Here is a 14,910-nt window from a genome sequence, read left to right as displayed (position 1 = left end):
TTGCTGCCCCCTATGGGTGTGAATCACAAATATGAAATGAAAACAGTGTGTCTGATATTATTCCTTTTTTGGCCATTTCAGGACTGCCGTTTATTAGCAAACAGCTAAAGAATCTACAGCTGTAAATATTTCCGGTCACCTGTTGAGTGTAAATTTACCATTTCCTCTTCTTCCTCCTGCAGGTTTGTTTCCCACAAACTAGTAAGAAAAACAGATTTAATTGTGAGATGTTCCACTTTCTATACAAACTCTAAACTTAGTGTGTTGTTTGCAGCTGAGCAGGCAGGAAAAAATGGGTTATTAATGTTTTTTTCTTCATTGATTAAGTTGATTAACACTCGTGTCGTCCTGCGGGTCAAAACTGACCCATTTTAAAGTTTGAAAATGTGGGAAAAAATACATTTTCACAGTGAAACTTCTGATGTCCACATTTTCAACATTTTTGGGAAATCTTTGAACATTTTTTGGTGGAAAAAAAGAAATGTTAAAAATGTTTGTTAAGAACATTAACGAAAAAAAATCAACTAAAATCCAGCAAATTTCGCTGGATTTTGGTTGATTTTTATGTGAATGTTCTTAAAGAAAATATTAGAAGTTTTGCTGATATATATGTAATCACTTTAGATACTTTTAGGATTTTTTGGAAGATTTATTTTAAAAATATTAATAAGAATTTTCTTTCCAAATTTGGGATTTTTTAAATAAAACTTTTAAGGGAAACCTTTAAGGAATTATTATTGTTTTGTTTTTTTGCTGAATTTCTGCTGAATTTTTGAATTTTTTCAGACAAGGAAACAATATTTTTGGTGCCCGTAAATGAGGAAAACAGGAGGGTTAAGGTGACTGATAGGATCTACAAATAACGACAAGGAAGTACCTCAGTGAGGGGAAACAGAGTAATTTTTCCTTCACAGTAATGGTTGTAATATTTATAGGAGCAGAAGATGAATTTTACATTTAACTGAAGACTTCATTAGAAGGAGGAAGATGAAATTCTCCAGTAATTCCTCTGAACATCCTGTCAGACTCCAGTAAAGTCTTTTATTACTTTATTTACTTTACTTTTTATTCCAGTCCAGTGCTGCCCTCTTGTGCTGAACTCTGAGGTTAGAGATGGACTTAGAATACAGGACATCCACACCCACTGGTTTTACGACCATTAGAGAGCTGTGTCTTTAAACTAACATCTGTATATGTTTATAAATCCTAGAGTTTTCTCAGGAACTCTGTCGGTGTTTTTTCTCTGTAACTCTCTGAGGAAACTTCTCGTTGCAGCTCACATTCTGAAACCTTCTCCTCCCAGTCTGAGCGTTTAAACAGGTGTGAGTCTGTCTGTGTGGTCCACCTACGGTCTGAACAGGGGAAATCCAATAATACTGCTCACTGGTTGTCATGGCGAAGTCTCCCTGCAGCCCTGCAGAGGTGATGTCATCACCGGCCAATCATCATACAGAGTGGCAGGATGGATTACTTCCAGTCTGGAAAACTCATCAGATCCCGAGACAAAGTTTTACATGTTTGGTTGAACATTACAGATTAGATTTATGCACATGTTTTATAAATGTGTGCCTGGAGTGGAACAGAAACTTAAAGTCTTTTTAGATTGAAATGAAGCTTCAGCAGTTCCAATAATCAGCTCCTGCCCTCTTAGGTTTAGATCCATCTGAGAATCCAACAGAGACTGATATATATTTAATATTTAGTGAGTAAATCGGTCCACATTTTCATACACCTGCAGAACTTTGGACACGGTGGGCAGTTATTCGTAACAGGAGTAAACGGTGAGATGCAGATTTCATGTAAGCTTTTTTCTAGGATGGTGGCTGACTTGTTCATTTTTCAGTAGCATCAGAATCATGTTATTGGTGTGAGGAAATCAGAAGAAGAGGTGTGGAGGTAATAAGCCTCTGAGGCTTATTTAATAAGGAGACACAACATTTAGGTTTTCTTTTTGTTAATATGACGTCATATGGATAGTTTTGTACTAGTTCAGGAAAAAAGCAACATGCTTTTAAGGAAGTAAAAGTTCATTCTCAGCTACTGGAGGATAAGAGTCTCTGATTTGACATTATTTTTTGTCAGTAACTTAAATAATACTGATAATGAAGCTATAAATTAAGGGAAGTCATCAAATCATGTTTAAAACAAACAAAAAAACTTTTTTTGTGTGTCTGTTATCGGTCCGTGTATTTATCTGGCATTTCAGTTTTCCGTTCTGAAACGGCTATTGAAAAACAAAAAACGAGTGGTTATTTGATTTTCGTTTTAAAATACAAAAATTAAAAATTGAATACCTTTTCATGATCAAAAAGGGATATACGAAATTTTCTAAAATGCGCTGATTTTCATTTTATATTTAGAATAACAAAAAAGTAAAATCAGTAAGAGACAGAAACGAAAAAAGGTCTGTTTTTCATTTTCTGAGACCGGAAGTGGTCATCAGCAAGTGTGGAGCTAAACGGAGTACGGTGCAGAGACTGAATTTTTTTTCGTTAGTTTTCATGGTCAAAATGAGAGATCAGGTGGCCGATCTTAAAATAAATCAATATTGAATTTTTTTATAGAGCTTTAAAGTTTTGCGAAGCCAGGGGGCGGGACTACTTGATTGACAGTCCGGTCTGGAATGATTGACAGCTCTATGGAGGAGGCAGCAGAGATTCTGCTCTCCTCGTTTGGATTAATTCTGATATAATAACTGTTGGTTTATTTATCGGAGGAGCAGCAGAACATTTTCCACAGACAGTTTTCCTGCCCGTTGGCTTGTTTGAACCAGTTTTCTACCTTCGGCTGATTCTACCAGCAGACACTGAAAGGACTCTGATAGTTCGGTAAGTTAATGTTTATTTTCGTATCGGTGCCGCTTTTAGTGCACTTTATATGCAGCTTTAGTGTCAGATGTAATGTGTGCCATGCACTCCAGATGTTGGTGGAGTTTGTTTCAGTGTGTGTTGACCAGAGAAGAAAGTTAGCATAGTAAATATTAGCTTTAATGTTAGCGATGCTAACCGAGCTAGCTGCTCAGTTGTAGCATGATTAAAGCTAACGTAGCATTAAGCTAACAATGTTTGTGTTGAGTTTCATGTAAACAGCTGAAGTGTGTTGTGTTCCTGTAATGTGGTTCATTAAGTTCATAAAACTGTGGCTGGTTGACATTAATGTAACGTTCAGGAAACTTAAATGTGATTAAAACAGTAACGTTAATGTTCTAGTTGTCAGTAATCAGCTTTAATTTGACACTAAAACAGACTGATAGTTTTAAATGACATCAGTTTCATGAATTTGTTGAAAATTGTCTCATTTGTTGTTGTGATGTTGCTGCTGATTAATTAAAACCAGATGATCCATGTTGAAGATATGTTTAGTTCTAGTATCAGAAGTACAAGAAGGAAAATGGAAGTTTAGTTCTGCTATGTCAAAGATTTCAGGACTAAAATAACTAAATGAGTCTTTATGCCTCAAACTTTATTTTACAATAATGAAATAATCACAGATAATAAAAATATAAATAGCAAAGAAAACCTGAGAGAATAATTTCCTGAAAAGTCTGTGAAGGAAAAGCAGCTTTTTATCCTGAAAGATCAGAATCAGCTCCAACATCTGCATCTGACAGCATCAAGTCAACCAGAAAAAAAAGAAAAAAGAAAATGACTTCCTTCTGATCACATCTGTTCTGTTGCTCACAGGCTGCTGCTGCTCACATTCTTCACATTTATAGTCCACTTTTAAAAGTTCAGCAGACAGGTGCTTTGCTTTAGAGTGTGACGATGTCGTCGGTGATGTGGAGAGTGAAGTTTCCGTTTCACCCACAGTGTGCTTTAGGGCAGCTGGGTTGGACTTGATGTTTGAAATGCTGACCGACAGCTCAGATTTAACTGTCTGTAGTTCCGTTTTGATGGATGTTAAATTTTCACTCAAAGCCGCCAGGAGCTGGGTCTTTAAAATAAGCTCCGTCTCGTTACAGAGTGAAAGTAGCAGTTCCTCCTGAAGGTCAGAGATTGCAGCATCTGAGGGCCTCTTCAAAAGAAGACGTAGTTGATGAAGGCGTTCTGGAGCAGGACCAGAAAGACCACGACCAAGCAGCCTTGAGATCTTAGGCAGCGTCTCCCTCAGGTGGGTGTCAACGTTGTTCACGGTCAGGTCTGTGGTAATCCCGTCAAAAAACAAAACAGAAAAAAATCTAGATTATAAATCAACATGTAACCAAAGCACTCTGTGTATAACGCCATAGTATAGGATGTAGTTCAGAAAATGTCAAAGTATAGTATACTTTTCAAGAATAACATAGTATGGCCTGTAGTTCATAGTATAGCATGTTGGCAAAAAAACCCCAACTGATTATTATGTGGTTCAAAAAGCACAAAATGATAGGATGTTGCCTAAAATTGTCATGTATGATATGTGGTTCAAAAAATGTCATAGTGCAGTATATTGTCAAAATAGTATGTTTTTCAAGAAAACATCAGAGTATAATATGTCATCTAAAAAATGCCATAGAATAATATTTCATTGCACAAGTAAAAGTATAATATTTTTTAAAACTGTTGAAATTCTTATATGTTGCTAAAAAACTACAAAAAAATTAAAACAAAAAAAAGGTCATAGTAATACGTCAATTAAAAAAGCCTATAGTATAGCATGTCGCTCTAAAAACATCACAGTATAGCCTTTAGTCCACAGCTGTCAGTAGGTGGGGAGCAACACAATAACAGTCCAAACGCTGGTTTCCAGAGGGTTAGACGAGTATTTATTTGAAAGAGTAAGTTTACAACAACACACAACATGTGAGGGGGTTAAAAGCAAATGGGTGTTAGTAAAATAAAAATAAATAAACAGAACTAAAAGTGAACTTCATGTTGACATTGATGGGCATTCCAACCAGGAACAAAGTAAAAGATAATCAGTACGGAAAAAAAAACATCCTGTTCACCTCTTTAAACCCAAAAACACACTGCAGTAGCATCCTAAACTAAAACTACCAGTGAATTCCCTGTTTTCCTTTCTGAATAATTCAAAGGTCCCTCTCTATCTCCCCACACATCCACCAACCACTGGAACACATCTCCAAAGTTCTGCTGGACCAGCTCAGCTTCCCCTCAGAAGAAGTGCCACCACCTGCCAGATGAAGGAGCCTTTTGAGAGGCAGCTAGCATCGTGATTGGACTGTACTTTGGTCTGTTCCAATCCAGCTTCAGCTCCAGAGACGGCAGGCGGAACGAGTCAACGGAGGCCCGGTGGATGAAGGCATGCAGCTGAGTAGCATCGTATGTGTCTTAGAAAACATCATAGCATAGCATTTGGTATGAAAAAACGCCATCATATACATCGTATATTGTACAAATAACAAGTCAAAGGAAAGAGACATACATTGTAGAATTGTAGTAATTGTGGGCTGACTGATTTACTGATTATCACTATTTTATTTTTTACTGATTTACGGTAATAAATCAATTTAAAAATGGCGCTACTTTGGCTCTGAACCTTTATCTACCTGTGGTCGCTCTGTCTTCTGGAGTGATTTGATTTGTTATACGTCACCAATAAAACTCCTTTAACTTAACATCTGTAAACAAAACAAAAACGTATCAACAAAGTTTTCTGTTAGAGTTTGTGTTCTTGAAAGTTTAACTCCAAGATTTTAAATACTTTCATTTACTGCAAATGAATATCTACTCCAAATGTCTCACTAATAATCATTATCAGTCTTAAAAACCCACAAAACACCCCTCTATACTCGACCACACTTAGTACAGTCCGGTTCCCCCTTCTATAAATCTGCTTGGAATCTTCCACTTCCTGTTTGTCAAAGTGGCCTTCTACCTGGACAGGTTTTGTTGGAGCTCATGCAACAAACATTTTGGGTAACTGCACTTTAATATGGATGGATGACACTGAATTAGAGTCTGTTTTAATGAGACTGAGTTAAGATGTGTAGCTCTGTCATTAAATAGTAAATTATTTCTCAGAATTCACAGAGAAAAGTCTGAAATGTTTGGTTAGGTTAGCGTCCCACATGTTCTTTGGCTCAGCTAAAGCTAACTCTCTCCAACTTCTGGATCTCTTGAGTTGCTTGTTGTTAAAATATCTTGCTAGAGGTGCTGAAGCTCAGAAAGTCTGAGATGTTTGTTCAAAATAAGCTCATTCTCAAGTCTTAAATGAACTGTCCTCTTTTGTTTGAACTTTCCCTAAACTTAGGAGTTAATGACAGAGCAGCACATCCAGACTCAGTCTTATTTATGTAGAGATTAAACTTCAGTGTCATTCATTGATGTTAAAGTGCAGTTTTTCAAATGTTTGTTGCACATGCTCCCGACCAAACCAGTCCAGGTGGAAGACGATGTGAAGAGAAAGCTCCAGAGGATGAATATCACACATTTACGTTGGAAATAAATGTCCTTTAATTAGACATTGTCATGCAAAAGTTGGATTTCCCTTTAAGGATGTTCAAATCTTTGTTGAGTGTTTTGATGATGTTGGTTTCTAAATGTTTTTTGACACTCGGCCCCAAAGATTAAAACCTTCTACGGCTCACAAGCTGCAACAATTCAAACATTATCAACTATCTTTCTGACTAAACTAAGATAAAAAGTGAACAACTGCCTGATTCCTGCATCATGAATGTAAATCTTTTTGATTTTTATGACAGTAAACTGAATATATTTGGGTCTGACATTTTATAAACCAAAACAAGAAATGAATTACTGGAGAAAACAATCAACAGATTAATGGACAAAGAAAATGTGTTTTTCAACATATATGGCTGAATTACTCCAACATTACAAGATACATACAATTTTAATTCAATTTTATTTATATAACGCCAGTTACAGGTAAAATTGTCTCAAGACGCTTTATATTTTTTTGTCATATTTAAAATATGACAAAGTAAGAAATTTAAACCTCTTGACTAATCCAATTTATTACTTGGTTTTTAAGAGACTAATGGACAACTAAAATAACTTTCTCCACTAAAACTAATAAACATGAGGTCAAATAGAAGGAACAGTTTTAAATACTGCAGTCCCACAACGACAAGAATAAAGTTTGTCAACAAAAACTAAATCTGCTGGTGGATTCCATTAAAGTCCTAATAAATGATAATAAAGTGTGATACTAAAGGTTTATGGTGCTAAAAATCTCCAAGTAAAGATATCAAGTTGAACATCTGGACGGAGGTTGATAAAAGTTGACCTCCCTTCATTTCTCTGGAGCGACTCCATGGATTTTATGGATGGTGGTTAAAGACCTGCTCTTCTAGTCATCTTCCTTCTCGTCGCTGTAAAAAGTCACTCCATCCTGGCCGACTTCAACACCTCTTCATGACAACTTGTTCTGCCTCCGACCTGGTGGAAACTCAAGAAACTTGGGAAAACCTGTGGAGACTCGAAGAACTCGTGGAGACTCGAAGAACTCGTCGGGCGGGGGAAGGTGTGGTGGGCGGTGGGGGGAGGTGGGGGAGTAGAGGGGGGAGGCCGCCACCCACCTCCCCGCCTACTCTCCGCCCTGACTCCACCCAGACTCCGCCTTGGCTCCACCCACGTGGTCACTTCATGAACTACGATGTCAAAGGGACGACGAATTTGTTTCTTTTTATCTGATCTGTAGCTCAGTGAGTTAAGGATTTGCCTATGGAGCTGCAGGTCGCTGGTTCAAGACCAGACACTTCTTAAATTTTCATTAAAATCCTGACAAAGACAAAGAAAGAACAATGCCGGTGGTGGGTCTTGAACCCACAACCTTCCACTCTGTAGTCTCTCCTCTTATCCTCCTGAGCTACTCGCTCAGATACAAATTCTTCTTTTTTTTGCGCATTTATCATCTATTTTTTGTCATTTTCGAGTTTTTTTTTAACTCGAGTCTCGACTCGACCGTTTTTCTCAGGAGGTGGGACTTCAGCCTTTGTGCTGGAGGGTTGAACCCTCAGTTCCAAGACTTTCCAAAGCCTCCACACCTCCCGAGTCCTCAGGACCTGAGCTTTCACACAGTCTGAGGACTGAAATTCTCTAAGTTCCTGAGTAGTTCTCTGTTAGGTTGAACCTTCAGACAGTCCAAGGACTGAAATCCTCTAAGTTCCTGAGTAGTTCTCTGTTAGTTTGAACCTTCAGACAGTCTGAGGACTGAAATCTTAAAAGTTCTTGAGTAGTTCTCTGTTAGTTTGAACCTTCAGACAGTCTGAGGACTGAAGTTTTAAAAGTTTCTCATCACTTCTCTGTTAGTTTGAACTTTCTGGTTAACAGAAGCCTTAAAACTTGTGACCATGAGTCTTGATTTCACATTTAGATCATCCATCTGAGTTCTTCTCAGACCTTCACCTGTGGGTTTTTTAGAAATCCTCAACAAACTTTGATTCTCTTCACTGAACAGTAAAGTTTGTGAAGATCAGAAGGAAACATTAGTTTGATCAATGCCTTCAACTACTAGTAGACTTTATCTGGAAAGCAGTTTTCTGAAATGAGTTCTTAGTAAATCTGTCCACAATCAAAGCAAGAACATAGAAAGAGGAAATGTTTGAACAAACAACTTGGTTTTCATTTCAGACTAGAAAACGCTTTAAGACTTTTTTCTGTTTTTGCTCTTTTTGATCGTTTTATTGTCTCTTCTGTTTAATTTGATCTACTAAAGTCTAACTGGTGTCTTTTCAAATGTTTTGTCTTTAGTTTGATTCTTCTTAAATGTTTAGTTTTGCTCTTTTCTCACCTTTTATTCTTTTCTAATGTCTGATTTGATTTCCAAATGTTTTGTCTTTTTAATGTTTAATTGCTGTTTTTTCAAATGTTTTATCGGCTTGTTTGAAAATTTTTTTTTAATTTCATACTTGCATGTTTTGTATCGTGTTTAATAATCTAATTCAATATTTTGTCAGTTTAATAAAATTAAACATTAAATACAATTAAATGATATTAAACTGACAAAATATTGAATTAGATAATTAAACACGATACAAAACATGCAAGTATGAAATTAAACAAAATTTTAAAAATAACTATTAAATATTACAGAGAAAATATTTTACATAATTACACATTTAAAAAAATACTTTTTAAACAAAAATTTTTAAAAAAGTTTTATTGTATTACATTCTTCTTCCTTTGATTTAATTGCTTTTTTTTTTTAAAATGTAGTTAATTTCTTTAGTCTTTTTTTCTGTCAAGATTTTAACCCCAACCTTAAAAATGAAACAAAATCATAATTCACAATGAAAATACTTCTGTTGTCACAATCATGAGTTCGTCAATTATTCACTTTATCAATCCAACTTTATTTGTGTAGCACCTTTCACACAGATGACAAAACCAAACAAGCAAAGAGAAAAAACTGTTAAAACTATGATTAAAACTCAAAAACATATTTAAAAAAAAAATAAAAAAAGAAAGATTTAACATGGTAACAAAATGTGTTGTGTTCAGGGGATGGAGGGAGTTTATTGAAGTATTCTTGGGCTCACATGGGAAATCATTTAAAATATAAACTTGATATTCAGTCTAAGGAAACTGGGAACTGCAGAGTGACAGAAGAAGCAACAATATCTCCTGTTTTCTCCTTTAATGAGTCGACTCTTCTTGTGCTTTCAGACCAAAGAACTACAGACTCTTCACAACCTGCTAAAACTCTTGGTACAGGACCTCACCACACGGGTCAAGAAGGTTTCCGTCTCATTTCTACTCTGAAGCTCACCTTCTCCTGCTCAAACTGCTGACAAATGTTTCTGCTGCTCTAAAGTCTGCTCTCCAGAACTTCCTAAAAACTCTCAAAGTCTCTTCTGCTGCAGGTTGCTTTGTAGAACTGTTCCAGAAAACCTCACTAAACCACATGGAGGGGCCTCAAGATAGTCGTCCAAATGAAACCATACAAAAACCAAACTAGCACAACCCAAACGCTAAAGTCTCCTGCAGCCTACCAGAGAAGCCTCTGAGAACAGAGAATCAGGACAGGAACTCTTACCTTCTGGACAACCAACGTTGGTTCACTACAAGAATACAGAATGTGTCTGACCAAAAACCTCCGAAGACTCACTACAGCCAAGATAAAGATACAACTCACCTGCACCAAATCCACTAATCACTGCACACATTAGCACCATGTGCTGACTGTGGCTAAAGAACCTCATTTACCAAGACAACTATCCAGTACAAAGCCCTAAAACACACCAAGAAACACATTAAAGACGATTTTACTGCTGGAAGCTGCAAGCCAACGCCTAAAGAACAAGCTAAAGCAACAGAGCCAAACCCGATTCAGTGGTGAAGAGAAGCAGAGGAAATGTTTGTCTGCAGCTAAACAAAGCAGGAACACACTGCTCAGGTGTTCCTGATAACACCAATCAGCCACCTGGACAGCCAATAGGAACACAGCTTACTGGAAGTCCAGAGGGCTGGGTTAGTGAAGTAAATTTAGTTTAAAGTTGAAGCATAAAGTTAACAAAGAAAGTTGAAAACCACCTTCTGATACCTGAAATCTCTGAGTTTTCACACAAAGAACGCCTGAACATGTCAAACTGGTTCCATAGTAGAACCCTCATTGTAAAAACGTCATAGTATGGTGTGTTGCTCAAAAAACATTATGACCCGGCTGTCTAGGGTCGCCGAGGAGCAACACAAAAACAGGACAAACGCTGGTTTCCAGGGGGTTAGGCGGCTATTTATTTGAAAGAGGAAGTTTACAACAACACAACATGTGAGCAGAAAAATCACAAAGTCTGTCTTCAGTTCAGCTGAAAATATTAGTTTTTGTCTTTTTTTATTGACCAAACTTTTCAGGAAGTAGATAAAGAATAATTAAAGTTCTCATGTAGAAGTCCAACTTATTTTGGATCCTTGTGGAGAGTTTAATCTTAGAGTTTGTAAAGCTGTTGAGTTTTTAGAGTCACGTGGATTGTTTTGACATTTAATAACTGAGTCCTGAAATAAAATTACAGTTGTGGATTTCTGTCATTTAGTCTGGACTAAACAAATAACAGCAGCATAAATCTCAGATGTCATTATGAGGAGTCTGGATTGAGGTTTCTCACTTGATAATGATCAAAACATGAAATTTAGGTTGGTTTAAAGGAATATTCCACCTTAAATCTTTGAATGTTCACCTAAAAGGTTGGTTTCAGGAAGTATTCTACCTACGAGGTCCTCACACATCCACCTTAAAGGAACATTCCACCAAAAATCCTTGGACACGGGAAGGGATGAGTGCACAGTCATCTCGTGGGGTAGAAAGATGTTTCCTGCCATGACCAGCTAGCGGTTTGGTAGAACCATGTTGGGCTTGTTTTTTGTCTTGGTATAATGAACGGCTGTCTTGGAGAGCTTCAGTTTTTTTGGCTACCTGTCTCTCAGTCATGCCAATTTCCAGCAGTGCCAAGATGGCTGCCATTGTGGCCTCACATAATTCTTGTTTTAGGCATTATGTGAGAACTGTATTTATCTTTTTTACTGTTTATTTTTATTACTGTTTATGGATGAGTCTGAATGTATGTTGCATACTGTGGGCTGCTGGACAACTGGATTTCCCCTCTGTGGATAAATAAAGTATCTTTATCTGTAAAGTATGGCCAAAATGTGATCCATACCAAAGAGGACCTTTGCATCATGACTTCAAGTCAAAAGTCACTTAACCTCCCTACTAGGGGGCGGACCAGGAGAAACGAGCGGCAGCGGGTGCAGGTGACAGGTGTTGGCTCCCTGACGATACCGACCCCTGGATGCTTTCCGTCTGTTTGCAGCCCGATTGACCATCACAGGGATGTAGTGACATGTAGAGCAGTTTGGAAGCGGCTGCCTTTCCGTACATCAGGGCCATGCAGAGACCTTTGGATGGGCAGGTGCTCAAAGTTAGAAGGGGGCACATGGAGCACGAATTTGAAACACACCATTGTAAATGTAGCATGGAAACAGTGGTGTAATGGTTAAGTTTCTGGACTGCTGATTAGAAGGTCAATAGTTCAAATCCTGATGTGGCCGCTGTTGTTTTTAAATTTCATATCTTTTCCAGACATGTACTGTAGAGCCACAGATTTGCATCATGGCGCTGATTCATAATCTGCCCTTTATTATTTGTAGTGCCAATAATAAAGTAAACAAAAAACTAAATGATGCAGAAATCATGTATTTTACATGTATTTGTAATTTTATTCAGTTTGACTATCCACTTCGTGCAAGACAGCAAAGGTATAAAAGTTATATATTTTATATTATGCATATTATATTTAATTTGTATATATATACAAATGTTATAAACAAGTACTGATATCTTTAAATGAGAGGTTGAGAAAATCACAATTCAAATTCTTCTAATTATTATTGGCATTGTATTTACAGTCCAAAATTATGTGAATATGCATGTAGGCTACATAGTTTTAGTGAAATAACATAACCTCTGCCCCATTGGCTCTAGAAACAAAGGAAACACACTGCAACTCACTAAAAGTAAAATAATATATCTCTCTGATACACTTTGCCCATGACAACAGAAACATCCAGAAACAAAAAGAAGCCTGGCAGACTTTATCCTCTCAGCACGCTGTGTAGTTAACTAGCGGCTAGAACTGATGACAGGTGTGTGTAGAGTCAGACACAGGATGCTCACTTCACTTCGTCAGTCATCTTGCAAAAATATACCGTACACAAACGACTACCGCTGCAAAACGTCCTCACCATCAGGACCATCAGTTGTTGATGTCCTCCCTCAGGTCTCCGGTTTCTAGACTAGCAGCGCTAGCGCTGAGCTGCAGGGTGTCTGGGCAGGGCTGGACTGGGACCAAAATACGGCCCTGGCATTTTTGGTCATGGCGGCCCACCATGATTATTTATACAATATGCCAAGGCATACGACATACCAGAGGATATATGTGCACATTGTATTGTTTCAAAAATTAAAATAAAACGCAGCAGCCTACGTGGAAGAGAGTAACCATGTTTAAAAAAAAAAGATACACTCTATCACTTCTCACAGAGACTTTATTTAAAATTTTATTTCAAAGTGTCAAAATTACCAACTTGAATTAAAAGTGGAGCTCTTCACCAAAATGGAACCTTAAAGTATGAAGAGAGAGATTGAGAGAGAGAAAGATAGAGAGAGAGATGCATAGATGATAAGAAAAGAAAGAGAGCTGGAATCAGTTAAGGTATAGTTTTAATAATGTTTAGGTGAACAGAGAGATAATATTTTTTACTTACATATGCTGAGACAAAAGGCTGCATGGACCTTGCTGCTCTGATGAAGACAGAAAGCAGAGGTGACGTCAGATATGCTAGATTCATCTGATACTGTCTCTTCTAATTAAAACTGGAATTAAATATTATTAAAATAAGAACTGTTTAGTAAACTCACAATGATAGAAAAGGAAAACATGTAAACTCCACATCAGGGAAAGGTAGACCTTCACTCCAAATATGCCCTAAGTGGAGAGAAAGAGAGGCCAGATGGGTCAAAAGAATAGTGAGGATGAGACCAAAAAATTTACACTGACAGTATTGTTGTCTTTAAAATAATGCAATAATAGATGGTTGCATTCATTACAATCACTCTCGAAAAGTAGTAGGCTTAATGACCATCCAGGTGGATGTCAGCAAGAACACATAACAGTATACAGTATAGTAAACTTTGGGACACAGCTACAGTCTCTCTCTCTCACACACACAAGCTCTCTCCTTATATGATACTTGTTACCGGGCTAACAGGAGCTAATCTGACCTCCTCGATCTGTCCCTGCTGTGTCACGTCTCTCCCTCCGTCCTCCTCCTCCTCCTCCTCCTCCTCCTTTTCCTCCGACTCCCCCTGAACTTCGGCTTCTTTTTCTATCATGGCAGCAGCAGTCGCTGCCGCAGGTGAACTAGTGGAAGCAACGGCAAACATGTCACTTATTTAGCAGCATTTAGCTGCATCGACTTGCAGGCTTTTAAGCCTTTTTTCGCGCAATTTTTCAGCGCCCCCCTTTCGTTTGGGCCGTTTCTCCATCTTTGCTCCTCTCCACTTCCGGCCAACTCAAACGGCAAAATTTGATGACTTTGGTCAAGAGGCCGGGGAGGGGCGGGCCGAGGAGGGCTGAGAGATTTCATTGGATTAGCTCAATGTCCTTCAAGAAAATCAACCAATGGGCCGTCGCGATCGACAAAAAGGATTTATAATACACTTTCTTGGTTAAATTATGACACCCCCTGCCAGGGGGCCCCTGGGCCGGCCCAGAAATGTGCGTCGGCCCACCGGGCATCGCCCGGTACGCCAGATGGCCAGTCCAGCCCAGACGGTCTGGGCATGTCAGGGCAGTGAGGAACGTCTATGTGGATCATGTGACCGACCGAGGATAGCTCTGAATTATTATTAATTTTACTTTTTTAAAATTTATTATTTTGGGCCTCAAATACGTTTACACACGCACACACACACAAATAAAAACAAAATTAAATAAAATAAAATTTAAAAAAAAAAAAAACTTTGACAAAAGGGCACTTTGGGCATCAAGGGGCAAAGGGGCAGGTGCTTCAGGCCGCCCCCCCCCCGCACGTGCCTGATCTGTGAACACTTGTTTGAACAGAATATAGATTTTGATATTGTTGTAAAGAATAATGTTGGAGATGTACACTCTTGTTGAAATAAATCCACGTTGTGAAGCAACCCTTACTTGCACTGAATTGGAAATATTTTAGAAAAATACACTGAATTACAAGCTTTACAGAACAGTGTGCTATTGAAGACTTAACATGTAAGGTTATAGTTACATGATTTTATTAATAATAATAATAATAATAATAATAATAATAATAATAATAATAATAATAATAATAATAATAATAATAATAATAATAATAATAGGTTGTGATCTATAGTGGGCCGGTCTGAGGCATGAAACTCCAGGGCTGAATATGAGTCCCACTCCGGCCCTGGTTCTGACAGAAAACACCATGTGGTCTTGCTTTTCTTAAG

The 14,910-nt window shown here is 37.8% G+C and overlaps 1 protein-coding gene and 1 long non-coding RNA gene across 7 annotated transcripts; one reads left to right on the top strand and one right to left on the bottom strand.

The window, feature by feature from the left end:
- The first annotated feature begins 2,294 nt into the window (after positions 1 to 2,294).
- LOC129349977 (uncharacterized) lies at positions 2,295 to 10,168 on the top strand. 2 transcript variants are annotated; one of them, XR_008603160.1, is made up of 4 exons: positions 2,295 to 2,828; positions 3,962 to 4,110; positions 5,015 to 5,261; positions 9,570 to 10,168. It is a non-coding gene; the product is annotated as an uncharacterized LOC129349977 (long non-coding RNA). The 2 variants fall into 2 exon arrangements; XR_008603159.1 differs by lacking the exon at positions 9,570 to 10,168 and having other exon boundaries at positions 2,321 to 2,828; positions 5,015 to 5,459.
- Positions 10,169 to 11,655: 1,487 nt separating this feature from the next.
- On the bottom strand, positions 11,656 to 13,995 carry LOC129349976 (protein FAM9A-like). 5 transcript variants are annotated; one of them, XR_008603157.1, is made up of 5 exons: positions 13,681 to 13,994; positions 13,318 to 13,384; positions 13,164 to 13,200; positions 12,984 to 13,019; positions 11,656 to 11,795 (listed from the first exon to the last, which is right to left on the bottom strand). XR_008603157.1 is itself a non-coding variant. In XM_055014977.1 (4 exons), exons 1-4 carry the CDS (start codon positions 13,840 to 13,842, stop codon positions 11,778 to 11,780), a joined length of 279 nt encoding a protein of 92 aa, XP_054870952.1. In that variant the 5' UTR covers positions 13,843 to 13,995; the 3' UTR covers positions 11,663 to 11,777. The 5 variants fall into 5 exon arrangements, 2 of the variants coding, with proteins under 2 accessions (XP_054870952.1, XP_054870953.1); XR_008603158.1 differs by lacking the exon at positions 12,984 to 13,019 and having other exon boundaries at positions 11,663 to 11,795; XM_055014977.1 differs by lacking the exon at positions 12,984 to 13,019 and having other exon boundaries at positions 11,663 to 11,795; positions 13,164 to 13,195; positions 13,681 to 13,995.
- Positions 13,996 to 14,910: the final 915 nt, after the last annotated feature.

Source organism: Amphiprion ocellaris, chromosome 11, assembly GCF_022539595.1.
Source record: "Amphiprion ocellaris isolate individual 3 ecotype Okinawa chromosome 11, ASM2253959v1, whole genome shotgun sequence".
NCBI lineage: Eukaryota > Metazoa > Chordata > Actinopteri > Pomacentridae > Amphiprion > Amphiprion ocellaris.
This window is presented reverse-complemented; position numbering and strand designations above follow the sequence as displayed.

Excerpts from the sequence above, each read along its gene's own strand:
- LOC129349976 (XM_055014977.1), bottom strand. The coding sequence starts at position 13,842 with ATGTTTGCCGTTGCTTCCACTAGTTCACCTGCGGCAGCGACTGCTGCT. Across the intron at positions 13,385-13,680 it reads AGCAGGGACAGATCGAGGAG|GGCATATTTGGAGTGAAGGT; the intron begins GTCAGATTAGCT and ends CTCTCCACTTAG. Across the intron at positions 13,196-13,317 it reads TGTTTTCCTTTTCTATCATT|CAAGGTCCATGCAGCCTTTT; the intron begins GTGAGTTTACTA and ends TCATCAGAGCAG.